At 42.7% G+C, this 13,757-nt stretch overlaps 3 protein-coding genes across 3 annotated transcripts in view; 2 read left to right on the forward strand and 1 right to left on the reverse strand.

Annotated features, from left to right (window-relative positions):
- LOC117831060 (peptidyl-prolyl cis-trans isomerase-like) lies at window positions 1–3,909 on the forward strand. The gene is made up of 5 exons (XM_034709537.1): window positions 1–188; window positions 955–985; window positions 3,062–3,150; window positions 3,248–3,420; window positions 3,530–3,909. The coding sequence occupies exons 1-5, from the start codon at window positions 120–122 to the stop codon at window positions 3,663–3,665; spliced, it is 498 nt and encodes a 165-aa protein (XP_034565428.1). The 5' UTR covers window positions 1–119; the 3' UTR covers window positions 3,666–3,909.
- Window positions 935–13,757, reverse strand: part of LOC117831057 (dual specificity protein phosphatase 26) — a 26,014-nt gene continuing 13,191 nt past the window's right edge. Inside the window, exon 5 of the mRNA XM_034709533.1 lies at window positions 935–1,098. Coding sequence (XP_034565424.1) covers window positions 1,058–1,098 — 41 coding nt within the window. The 3' untranslated portion in view covers window positions 935–1,057. The remainder of the gene's footprint in view (window positions 1,099–13,757) is intronic.
- On the forward strand, window positions 7,413–10,586 carry LOC117831061 (peptidyl-prolyl cis-trans isomerase-like). Its single transcript, XM_034709538.1, has 5 exons — window positions 7,413–7,618; window positions 7,745–7,775; window positions 9,773–9,861; window positions 9,969–10,141; window positions 10,224–10,586. Exons 1-5 carry the CDS (start codon window positions 7,550–7,552, stop codon window positions 10,354–10,356), a joined length of 495 nt encoding a protein of 164 aa, XP_034565429.1. The 5' UTR covers window positions 7,413–7,549; the 3' UTR covers window positions 10,357–10,586.

Genomic DNA, 13,757 nt, shown 5'->3' on the forward strand with positions numbered 1-13,757 from the left:
CACCGGTACAAAATGTCACATATACAGAGCCTGAAATAGATGCAGTGAATCAACGCTGTCAGGGAGAGACTCTGGTGTGTTCCTCTGTTTAAAACCATCTTATCTTCCTCTTTATAAACATGGGGAACCCTAAAGTCTTCTTTGACATCACTATAGATGGAGCTAACGCGGGGAGGATTGTCATGGAGGTAAGAAAGCAGCACATTTTACACTTTCATTGTGATTTATAGTTCTAATAATGACTTTTTAATGCATTAAAATGAGCAGTCTGCATGTTTGAACTCCTCTCTGTGAAGCCCTGCAGACCTCACACATATGTAGTGCGTCAACTTCTCTCCTGCAGCCTCCAGGCTTCCATTTTGCTCTCCTTGGTCCTATATTTAATTAATTTTATACCTTGATATAATAGGATCAATTACATAAGGAGAGATAACAGCAATTACATCATGGAGAAATCCTCCAGAGAGATCATGCTGCGATGGAAACGCCCATCAGCAGCAGCAGCAGCAGCAGCAGCAGGATGCATGGAGCTGCAGTTATTTATAATGAGGCTGTAAATCACCTCACAGGCAGAGTGTCTCCTCTGAAGATGAGAACAGTTAAATATGTGTGATTTATCTCAAAATGACTATTTTAATTCTCATATTTCAAGCAGAAATCTCAGTTTGATGCAAGATTTAATGATTTATCATGCCATTTCTGCAGGTCAAGATCATTTCAGTGACGTTTTTAACTTTAAGATGCACAAACATGTACTGCCTTTTTATAAAATGACTGCAACATGCATTAAAATGTCATATATTTCATTTAAAGCACACTTTTTGTTGTATTTTTCCACTTAAATTAAACTGTCAGTTGCTGAAATTGATTTATTTATCTGCTGTCATCAAATGTGACCTTTTCCAGCCGTCTTTTTAACTTTTAATTTCACTGAACTGTCTTCTTCTTCTGCAGCTGAGAGCTGACGTGGTCCCAAAGACTGCAGGTAGGTAAGCTCCGGCTCTCTCCTCATGCCCACGTTAGATTCATGTTTGGTCGGGGAAGTTCTGCCTCCTCATTAATCGTCAGCTGAGAGCTTGTTGTGAATGTGGGTCGAGGCTGTGGGTGCAGCAGGGTGTGAAATCATTCATCAAAAGAACTTGAATGTCAGAGCTTTCAGTTACACACAAAGACACCCCAAAACCATGGAGAAGGTTAGAAAAATGTTAAAAAGTCATGCATTTATAATTTAAACCAACTCGTACACACTCTGCTGAACTGTAATCAAACAAACAGAAACATTTTAAACATTCTTTATTTATAAAATAGTTCAAAAACCTCTTAAAATCCTGCTTTTCATGGCAGACTACATCTTATTGTATAAATATACCACTTAATGCAACTCCCTGAATGAAACCTGCATTATGCATCTCTGCAGGACTCGGATTCTGTCCCACAAAGCCTTTGTCAGAGGTATGACCTGAATTACGCTCCAGAATAAATGGCCTATATGCTTCCTTTGTGCAGGCAGTATGTAATGCATCTAAAGCCACAGCAAACTGCATTCACATGAGGCCTTTTCATGCAAAATGATGTCTTTTTTTCTCATGCATTATTTGTAAATTTGCTCACAAGGCTGGAAACTTTATACCAAGCTGCCTCTTTACTATATAGCTTCTAGGAAAGGAGCCTTAAGAGAGGCGGAGTTCATCAGAAATTCATCCTCAGCAGACGAGTATTGATTACCAAACAGGCCTTTGGGAGCAGTTCAAGGAGCTTCAGGAGTCATGGGGTCTCGGTGTGTTGCAGTATTAATAATGAAGTGTGCAGAGGACTGTCGGTTATCATCTGTAGCCTGGACTACATAGAAAATTAATAGAATGTCCTATTCATAATGAATAAACACCAAAGCAGCCACTAAGAGCAGTGATAAAAAGATGCAAAAGACTACAAATATGGCGGCTAGACTTCACGTCTGGAGGTGTTCCAGATCTGGCTTTGATTGGCGTTCACTACGACACCACACGGGATCAAATGGACTTCAAAGGCTGATAATCGTGCATGTAACATGTAGTCTGACCACAGTATAAGCCTATAGCAGCATGAGTAGGAGCTAGTCCAAGCCTGGGTCCATGCTAAGTATAAGCCTATAGCAGTCTAGGCCTATGGCAGTTTAAGCCTATAGCAGTGTAAGCATATACCAGTCTGAACTTATAGCAGCCTGAGCCTATAGCAGTCTAAGCCTATAGCAGCATAACTAGGAGCTGGTCCAAGCCTGAGTCCATGCTAAGTATAAGCCTATAGCAGTCTAGGCCTATGGCAGTTTAAGCCTATAGCAGTGTAAGCATATACCAGTCGGAACTCTGAGCTTATAGCAGTCTGAGCCTTTTGCAGTCTAAGCCTATAGCAGTGTAAGCATATACCAGTCTAAGCCTATAGCAGCCAGAGCCTATAGCAGTCTAAGCCTATAGCAGCATAACTAAGAGCTGGTCCAAGCCTGAGTCCATGCTAAGTATAAGCCTATAGCAGTCTAAGCCTATAACAGTGTAAGCATATACCAGTCTGAGCTTATAACAGTTTAAGCCTATATCAGCATAGCTAAGAGCTGGTCCAAGCCTGAGTCCATACTAATTATAAGCCTATAGCAGTCTAAGCCTATAGCAGCCTGAGCCTATAGCAGTCTAAGCCTATATCAGCATAACTAAGAGCTGGTCCAAGCCTGAGTCCATACTAATTATAAGCCTATAGCAGTCTAAGCCTATAGCAGTGTAAGCATATACCAGTTTGAGCTGAAAGCAGTCTAAGCCTATAGCAGCATAACTAAGAGCTGGTCCAAGCCTGATCCAGCTCTAACTATAAGCTTTATCAAAAAGGAAAGTTTGAAGCCTACTCTTAAAAGTAGAGAGGGTGTCTGCCTCCCGGACCCTGACTGGTAGATGATTCCAAAGGAGAGGGGCCTGATATCTGAAGGCTCTACCTCCCATACTAGAGACTTGAGGCCTGGATTCTAGGAGTGTATTGTTGGTTATTTTACCTGGTGTGTTGTGTTTACTGAAGTTTGGACGGTGTCTCTGTTCCACAGATAATTTCCGAGCTCTGTGCACCGGGGAGAAAGGGTTCGGCTACAAAGGCTCCTCCTTCCACCGCCTCATCCCTAAATTCATGTGCCAGGTAACGTGAAGGCAAGGACTTCGTCACGTGTCCCTCGTTCAGATTTGATCGGAGCAGGTGAACTGAACCTTTTAGTTTTGAACATTTTGTCTTCCAGGGTGGAGACTTCACCAACCACAATGGAACCGGAGGCAAGTCCATCTACGGGGAGAAGTTTGCAGACGAGAACTTCCAGCTGAAGCACTCCGGCATGGGGACACTATCCATGGCCAACGCCGGGCCGAACACCAACGGATCCCAGTTCTTCATCTGCACGGCGAACACCGACTGGTGAGCTCCGATGTGACCCGCATACTGCTGCATTCAGGTTCACTGGGAGAGTTTCGGTGTGCTTCAGGTGTCGGTCTCACATACTAATCAGCCTCTCTCTCCTCTGCAGGCTGAACGGGAAGCACGTGGTGTTTGGCAACGTCGTGGAGGGCATTGATGTTGTCAAGGCGATGGATAAGCAGGGCACAAAAAGCGGAACTCCTAAAGCCAAGGTCGTCATTGCCGACTGTGGGGAAATAAATTAGCTCCTCCAGTTCAGCCAGGTGTTTCCTTTACCATCCACAGACCTGGTCCATCCTTCAGATACTCGTAGAACCAAACACCTGAAGATCCTCTTCCTCCTCTACAGTGCTCGTCCTCTGTGTTAATATCTATCCTGTAATATTTTGTACCTTCAGTCTGTTCTTGATTGAACTCATTTGTTAACAAAATCCAAATAAGATGACGTGAGTGACGGTGATGAGTGTAAATAAAACAACTTGACCGCTTGCTTTTCGCTCATCCTATCATTCAGACGCCAAATATCTGACATTATCCATCATCTTAAATACTCTCCACTGAACGCTCTAACCAGTGTGTGTACTTTTATATTATTGCAGTTGACCAATTTAACCACAAGGGGGCACTAAAGCTATCAATTTAACTCAGTGAAGTACTGCTTATCAAAACTACACTACCAGTCAAAAGTTTTAAACACCTTCTCATTCAAGGGTTTGTATTTATTTTAATTATTGTAAACACTGTAGATTAATACTGAAGACATGTATGGAATTATTTAATTTAAAAGAAAAGTTAAACAAAGCAGAATATGTTTTATATTTTAGATTCTGTAAAGTAGCCCCCTTTTTCCTTCATGACAGCTTTGCACACTCTTGGTATTCTCTCAGTCTGCTTCATGAAGTGGTCTCCTGGAATGGTTTCTAATTAAAGCTGGGGTTGGTAGTCTCAGAAAACTAGCATGAATTTGAATGTAGCATGTCTTCAGGACTGACCCCTCCCCCCCTTCCCCTCGAAGCTCCTCCAAAACGACGCCCCCGCTCACATGCCGGTCCTCACCAAAACATTCTCATAGTGAAAGTTAAAAACACAAAAAAACATGGCTGCTGTTAGCACTCACAACTGTCATGCTAGCATTATCCAGTTGTCCTGGTGACACGATATCAGGAGGAAAGTTATAACACATATATAACACTGTAACAGCTCTACTGTTTGTTAAACCTGTTCAGTGTAGATGCTCTTAATTCCTACAGTGTTGACGGTCAGTGAAGGCATCAGGAGAGGTGTAGAGTGTGTGAGCGGGAGAGAGGAGAGACAAGAGGAGAAGTTCTTCATTCATTCAAACATTGATTGTTGTTTTGTTGGTTGGCGTGGTAACGGCTGACAGTGACCGGTTATTAAAGATCAACGTGTTCACCAATCAGCTCGTCATCCCTACAGCGTCCGGACGCTACAGTACATCTACATTTCTGTAGGACTTACTAAATGTCATTCATTCTTCTGCTTGTCAGAGCCCCCGTGGTGAGAGCTTTTTAGACTCTGATCCGGACTACAGTCCTGAGCAAAGACCCTCATTGGGTCAGAGGGGACAGGCACAATGTGTTTGAGACCATCACTTGTGTTGTTCAGAGGTAGGGTTAGAACACAATGGAGAGCCCTATTTGACTCCTGTTGGAATCCAGTGCAGAAACTAAGATTAGTAATTATTGTTAACTGAACATTAAAGTGTCGGAGAGAGAGAGCTGCCGTGGAATCAAGAATCTAAAGATGTCTCTGTGGAAGACCTGAAACCTCGCTCGTTGAAGTTAGGCACAAAGCAAAAACAAAGAGACTCAAAAAAACCCAACAAATAAACTTCAAACTGACTGATTTAAAAATAACGCTACGCTAGTTCATTGAGCCAACGTTGGTTAAATCCGATGTGCACGTCAAACCGTCGTTTTGTGTCTTTCGTGTCCACGTGAAACCGGCAGAGTGGTGCACATGGTTTTCAGATTGCCGCCGTCCCTCTCTCCCCGCCCACCCTCCAGACGACTGCCTCCCTCGTCTTCGTTCATACTCGTACACGTCACTTCATTCTGGTTAGTCTGTGCATCGTGTTGGAAACCTCCGCAACCAGCCCGAGCTTGTGTCTGCACGCCCGCCTTCTTTGATTCATCAGTGAACCACTGAGACCCAGCCTGCTGTCTGGACTCTCTGAATTTTGGATGTACTCCTGTTGCACTGCTTAAGTCACCTCTATCTAGGCCGGAGGTTCCCAAACCTCCCAAACTTTTCAGCGTGCCACCCCAAAATAACGGTGCCAGAGCCCCGGGACCTCGAGGTGGTTTAACTCTGCTCACAGCTGCAGGCAAGCTCGAACGGGCCGATCAAAAATGGACATCAGAACAACAAAAATTACACCACAGCTACACAGACGAAATATTACAAGCATTTTAAGTACATTTAAAAAAGGCTACATGCAGAATACATCAGCGGTGATGGAACTATTTCATGAGCTGGCATCAAGGCGAGTCCAGTCCAGTTACCAACAGTTACCCGCCCGTTCGCTAGCATCACGTAACTTTAACGCAATCAACAACTTTCCAAAGATAATGTCAAGATTTAACGTGTTTATCCTTTGTAACGTTCTTACAGCTAGCTATTGAGTCATCCTAAATATTATTAAACCGTTACTCAGCCGTTTGAGAGTTCGCCATCTCAGCTGAATTGGGACGCAAAGAATCATGGGATATGTTGGGCCACGAAGGATTCGACAGAGTGAGGCATTCGGTCCCTAAATGCGACCTTCTAAGGCTGCAGCCCCTGGGATCGGTGTATTCAAAGGCTAAGATTTAAATTAGCATGGTTTGAATTAAATTATATTAAAACTCTATTTTTAAAACATTCTTACTATAAAAGATAAAATATGTGAATCAAACAATTTAATAACTGTATCTTTTCTCTTATGGAAGACATCTCATGACCCTCTTATCAGAGTCCTGACCAAGCGGCAACCTTGCCCATGTCGACTGTGTTAAAAACTGCAGTTCATCGAGCGTCCACTAGAGGCTGGCTGCAGGAACACAGGAAACCACATACACACCCATTCAAAGAGACGATCTTTACAGCAGAAATAAACATGTTTACAGACTGGTATAAAAAACTGTTTAGGTCTGAAGAGCTCATTTCTCTATCAGCACACAGTCAGTATTTTCAAAGATATTAAACGTACGAGTTTTGCCCAAATATGGGCATGCCTGACTTGATTGACAGGTGGGCACCCTCTAGCTGTTAGCAAAAAGGCTAAAGGCCCGCCTCTTCACCTCACACTAGCTCGGACGAAGTTTGGTTGTGTTCAGCATTTCCAATATGGCACCCGCCAACGATCGGCTTCAAAACACGGCTTCGTATACTATGTCCATTATTTATAGTCTATGATCCTGACCCCCATTTTGGGAACCGATGACCTTGGTGGTTCCTGTGAACAAAGCAGCACCTCTAATCTTGTTGCTTATCCCGTCCTGACATTTGTAAGTAATGTCTGGGTTTTTACCTGCTGAATGTATGACTCTTCCTTTTTGTGGCGGCATGCTTGGACACAAGTATCTGTAACAAACATCAGAAACTACTACACACAACCAGTCTTCCTGCTGATGGTCTGCTGCTTTTATAGGTCATAAAGAGGCTTCAGAGTGAATCCCAGTCTGTGTCAAAACTCCTCACTTAAGCTCCAAGTAAAGGGTCCAAGTCCTGATTCCACTTCAGGCTTTTTCAGTTCCTGTAGACGACTTTAACATCCCACTGAAAGACCATGAACCTCACCCAGTTTGTCTGACTCTAACACGTCTGCACACGAGTGCTTTCACAACGCTGATGTGCACCGCAGAAACCTGTCTGACTACTCATTGCTCCGCCTGTAGAGTGTTCTAATACCCCTCCGGACAGATCCCCGCCCACCTCCTTTCCTATTGGTCCACTCTCCAGCCTTTGGAAAGAACCTTGACTGTGACTGGTTGTTGGCCGCCTCTTCTCCTCCAGTGTGTGGACCCACATCTGAATATAGACTAGAGAAGAGAGTGTATCTGCGGCATTGTCTGGGATTCATTCAAGTGTTTTTCCTTCATACTCAGCTCACCTTAACTTTACAGACATGGCAAAACCCAGAGTTTTCTTTGACATCACAGTGGGTGGCGCACCAGCTGGCAGGATTGTAATGGAGGTAGGATAAACTTCTGACTATTTATTGAACATCTGTTTCTTTATTTTCCAACCGTTAAAACCGGCTGCAACATTCTTTGACATCCGTGTGAATGATTTACGACAAGCCAACTTCTCTGTTTTGCAGCTGCGGGCTGACGTGGTTCCAAAGACTGCAGGTAGGTGAACTCTAACAACAAGGAAGTAGCTCTGTTTGCTATCTGCATGCAGTAAAAGCACGCCGCTGCTGCCCGGGCTTTTTCCACACACCCAAAATAGATTTATGTCTGGTTGGGCCGTAAACCCTCACCTGAGAGCAGTTCTTGCCTGTGGGGCGAGGCTGTGGGCGAGGCCGGATTTAAGAGCCTGCAGAACCAGTTGCGGAGCCAAAAGCAGGCGCCACAGCTGCTTTGAGTCAGTATAAGAACATGAAGCAGGAAGAGGAAGTCTACAGCCTTGCTGTACCGTTCATTACCAGCTCGGGTTTGGTGGCTTGGTTTGTTTTATGATGCATTAGAGGAAATTAGATGTTCAAAAGATCGCCAAGAGTTACAGATAACTAAAAGATACAGTTTTTAACAGTACTGGAACTAACACCAGCCCCTATCAGCTGACAGCTCGGCTGATAACATCAAATCAGCAATTAGTAAAATATGTGTTCTATTTAAACTGCTCTGCCTGCCTTCTCTTCTTTACATCCCTCCTCCGCCCCAGCTCCTTCTTTCTGCTGTGTCTGATTTTACCAGTGTCACATGTATTGTCGCTGATGCTCGCTCTATTCTGTACCCCTGTACCCCCTGCTGCTCGCCCTGCCTCAGGCTTTTCATGTATGCACATGAAAGAGAGGGAAGAGTGCTCGCCCTGCCTCAGGCTTCGGCAAGCCTCATACAAACATGGAAGGGCAGGGGTATTTGCTGCTGCTCTCCCTGACCCATAAAAGAGAGGGACGTGTGCTCTCCCCAACTCAGGCTTTTGCATTCCTGGTATGCACATGGAAGGGCAGAGGTAATTAGGGCCCAAGCACCAACAAGGTCGTCGAAGGCCCTGTTGGAACCCGAAAGATTTTTCTTTCTTTCTTTCTTTCTTTCTACCTACCCAAGTAAATCGCCTTTTTGGAGCCTTCATCACGCCCCAAAACTCACCAAAATTTGCACATACATCAGGATTGGTGAAAATTTCAATATTCTTTTGGTCCCGTGCAAAAAATCCCCAAAATTGCTCAATATCGCCTTTGTTCCTTCCAGCACCACACCTCCTTTACACGGTTCAACCTACATGCATGCATTTTTTTTCTCCCATAACTATCAGGCCAAGACAAAAAGATTCCTAATGTAATGGTGAAATCCCAACAGGAAGTCGGCCATGTTTTTTTTTTTCAGTTTTACGCCTGATTCGCAGGGGTACATATTTAAGAGATTTTGCCCATTCAAAATTGTTGGAGGTATACCTCACGCACCCACAAAATCTTGTGTAATTAGGGTTTCCACTGTTTTTGGCACTGTGCCAAATCCTTTGGTACATTTAAACCTTTAAATCTCTCAAATACAATATTGGATCAGGACCAAAACTTCCATGTATGATAAATGTCCTGGCCTAAACGCATCTGTATGAAAATATTCATCTGCATCTTATAGCGCTCCTAACAGAAAGTCACGTGTTACTTTGTGATTAATAGCTCCTAGTATTTGCTAAATTTATTTTTCTAATGTGGTCAGCACAGCAACACCTGCCACACATCAGGCGGTGTCGAACATCAGGCGGTGCTTGTGCGAAGGCCCGCTCATTGCCGCTTGCGGCTTTAATTGCTTTTGCTCTCCCTGCCACATGAAGGAGATGTGTGCTTGCCTTGCCTCAGGCTCGCCTTGCCTCAGGCTTTGGCATTCCAGGTACACACAAAGAACAGAGGCGTACCGCCAAACATAACGTATTGCTTGCAAAGTTGCAATTAGTTCATTCTCTTGACAAGAATGGTCATGACGTGCTTATTCACACTTAAGCACATTCACCTCTTGTAGGTTCTAGGCGCCACGAGCAGGGCTGGATTCTGGGAGCACAATGTGGTAGAGGGCACTATCAGAGAGGGTGTTAGACAAAGAGTAGGGCTAACTGTGGAGATATGAATTTGAATATTTCACTTGGTGTTGTGTATTTACTGACGTTTGTTTTTATTTTACAGAGAATTTCCGAGCTCTCTGCACCGGAGAGAAAGGGATCGGCTACAAAGGCTCCTCCTTTCACCGCGTCATCACCAATTTCATGTGTCAGGTACAGTGAGGAAAAATAATTTGCCTGTTTTCATTTTTAAAAATTCAGACTTCACTGAACTGTTGCAACAAATGCTGAATCATTTAAACCTTTTGTTTGTTTTCCAGGGTGGGGACTTCACCAACCACAACGGAACTGGAGGCAAATCCATCTATGGGGAGAAGTTTGCTGATGAGAACTTCACGCTGAAGCACACAGGTCCAGGCATACTGTCCATGGCTAATGCTGGGCCCAACACCAACGGATCCCAGTTCTTCCTCTGCACAGTTGAAACTGGATGGTAAGTTCCACTTTATGTCACCTGTATTCAGGTTTAATTCACAGTTTGAGCTTCTTTCAGAACTTGTTTCTTTCCTCTTCAGGCTGGACGGGAAGCACGTGGTGTTCGGCAGCGTTGTGGAGGGCATGGATGTTGTCAGGGCAATGGAGAAAGTAGGCAGCCAGAGCGGCAAGACTAGCAAAAAGGTTACCATTGCTGACTGTGGCCAACTGTAACAGAGCAACAAAGCACTGTCTCTCTTCTCAATCCTAAAGATATCTTCATTCTCAGTATCAAGCAGCTGATGAACCCAATCTCTTAAATCCAAATGATTTCTTCTGCTTGATATTGGTGGCTAAATATTTTGTAATCTGTTCTTTTGGGATCTCATTTTTAAAAATATAAATATAACTGTAATCCAGAGGATAGACCTTGAATTTTCAAATTAAAGAAAGTGAAAGCTTTGCTTTTTTGTCCGTCTGATTTTATTCCACTGTGACAGAATTCGCTAACGGTATCTCTTCAAGTAAATATAAATCAAATACTCCAACACTAAGGTTTGAATTCTTCTTTTTGGAGTTGACATTTTTCTTCTAGAGCTTTTAGCAGGATTAACTAAGACGTTTCTAATTTGGAAAGAAGTCATTACAGTTAATCTAAAGTAAAAATAAAGAGAGTTAAAGTGTTAACAAAAAGTCAGGGAGTGTTTCATCAGTAAAATTTTGCAGAAATGGAGTGACTTTCAGGGACTTGCTTTCTTGCCGTGTCAAATAAAGCATTACATGGGAAATTAGTCTAGACAAGATAAGACAGCAATAAAGTAGATACAGCTAACTTTGAGAGTTTGTTTATTACTATATGGTCATATTTTTAAAAACAGATTTGTTTTATCGCCATTGAAATTTTTTTTGAACATCTCTGTCCACACGACAACACAGAAACAGTTGAAAACGCCTGCATAATCATGCCTGTCCAGTAGGTGGTGAGGTTAGTCTGTAATGTTTAAAGGTGACATATCATGCAAAATGTTCTTTCTAATGGTTCTCTCCCTGAAATCTGTGTCCCTGTCTACAAACCCCCTGAAAAGTCAAAGACTCCATTCTGCCCCTGTTCTGATTTCTCCACCTTTCTGTAAATGTGTGCTGAAACCAGCCGTTTCAGTTTTCAGTGTTTTTCATACGTCACAACGCCATCCGGTCTGTAACAGGAAGTCAGAGCTCGGAGCTTGTTCAGCCCATAGACTGTATAAAATACAACTCAACCCCTCCTCCGTTTTTCATTCCCTGCACACATGTGTGCTAACAAGGAGCTTAGGAGGGAGGCATGCTAGTTGTAGGCTGTCTTAATAAACACAAAGGTCGCTTTGACTCCCCACCGCTCAAAACGCTAAATATTCGTGTTTCTCGGTCTTTAAACTGTATTCATTAAGACTGATTAGCTTTTCTGTAATACAAGAGAATGCGTCTTTTAGCGCTGTATGCTTGAGGCATATGTAAGAGTTCTCTGGAGGGATTCTTGTTACAAAACAATTCACAACATTTAGTAACTGAAGACAGTTTTTAAGCAAACCTAGCATAGAAATTAGTATTCGTTAGCATGATTTACTGCTAACGAATGCTAACGAATTTGCTGGATTTTCCAAGAATGTTTATTTTTGCAATGTTGATCAATTATATGACTTACTGACTTTTATATAATCTTTAATACTTAAGAAAAAAAAGCTAAAAATTTAAAGGTAAGTTATTCATGTAACAAGTCAGAAGCACCTGGGAATAAAGCTTAGGAGGGAGGCATGCTAGTTGTAGGCTGTCTTAATAAACACAAAAGTCGCTTTGACTCCCCACGTCTGCAGATTTGAAGATCTAGTGGATGATTTTTAGTTTTCATGGAAAAGTGCTAGCGCTAGTTAGCATAGCCACATAGCTACATGTTGGTAGCTGTGTACCGAGACACACGTCGACATGCTGACAAATAAAACAACAAGAAACACTAAATCTGTGACCAATGGTTCAGAAAGGTCCTGCTGCAGGCACCTCTCCGTCAGGATCAGATTCTGGATCAGATTCAGAGGGTTGAAGTAACGCGGGTCTGTGAGCAGCCGTGTATATTCAGCCAACATGTAAACATTAGATCAACGTGCTGGACAGCCGAGGCCACACCCACTTCCTGAGGGGGCGTGGTCAGAGAGCTCATTCTCATTTAAAGGCACAGACACAGAAAACAGCCTGTTCTGAGGAGGGCTGAAAAAGAGGGGTTTACAGGCAGACCAGAATCAAAGTGTTTTTATGAGCAATAAACTTTAAAGGCTTTTTATTTTGGGGACCTCTTAGACCAATATATGTTGATGAAAAAGAGCAGAATATGTCCCCTTTAATGGTGGTAATTGCAAACAGCGTTCTATAAAATGTGTAGGGAGTGGTGAATTAATTGAGTATGAAATATTTATTCGCCCCCACATTGCAGGATCACGAAGAACAGTGAAGTTCCCCTCTAAATTTGCATTCAAACCTAACAGTACCGAGCAGACGTAAACAAACTGGTAGCCCGTCATCTTGGTAAATGCTCAATACATGTACACAACAACCGCCATACACAGGTACATCAGTTTTTCCCAAAACCTTTGTTTAACGACAAACAGAGTTTCTCAAAAACTTACAAAAAGTCTGTAAAAACGTGACCATACATTTTTCGTGTGGACGTAACACTGAAACACGTAAAAAACTACGTAGGGCAAAAATGAAGTACAACAGTTCTGAGAGAAGTCTTTTTTATTTTGATCAAATACAGAGTTTATCAAATGCTCAGTGTTATTCAAAATAAAAACATAGAAACCAAAGTCTTTAACTTGAAGTACACAGATTTAAGGCATCAACATCTCCTTCAATGAACCTCAAAGAGAGTGATACAAAAATAAACTCAACAGAATTCAAGTTTTACTATAGAAAGGTCGCCGTAAGAAAACAAACATCACAAGAATATAAACAGGGACGGAGACCAACGACCAATCACGGCACAGGAAAACCACAAATACAAAACATACAGATTTAATACAGCAAAGGTCGTAATGGTTCGAGAGACCCCGTCCAGAGATACGTTTTGGGCAGTTTGCCTGTTTAATGCTTGTTTTCTGAGTTTTAACTGAGTAGAAAGGCAGCTTCTGCTTCATTAGGACATCATTGTGTTTAACAGAGGTGTCGCCTCTGTTTTCCTGACACCTAAAAAGTACCAAGAGACGAGTTTGGACGAGTTGAAGCTGGACTTTTAGAGTAACTTCACAAGTCATTTCAAATATTATACAAAAAGTGCCAATTAAAAATAAGCAGGATCTGGTGAAAATATCTGTTTGCAACAGGATTACAGGGGGTCTGATTTGGTCCCCAAGAAGCCAGCTCTGATGGTGATGGGTACTAAGTTAACACACGATGCTTACAAGTCCGTTAAAAGTAGTGATAGTCGCGTCCTGATAGGTTGATGATCAACTTTGATTTCAAGGGTTGCAACAGCAAACACTTTGAAGGACATTTTTGGATATATTTGCCGACCTTGCTATTAGCTTAGGCTAGCATGTAGACCGAAGCAGAGAAAAACAGCTAGCTTGTTGAAAAAATAAGCTACAAGCATCCCTAAATTACAGTTT

This window comes from Notolabrus celidotus, chromosome 19 (genome assembly GCF_009762535.1).
Source record: "Notolabrus celidotus isolate fNotCel1 chromosome 19, fNotCel1.pri, whole genome shotgun sequence".
NCBI classification, from domain to species: Eukaryota; Metazoa; Chordata; class Actinopteri; order Labriformes; family Labridae; genus Notolabrus; species Notolabrus celidotus.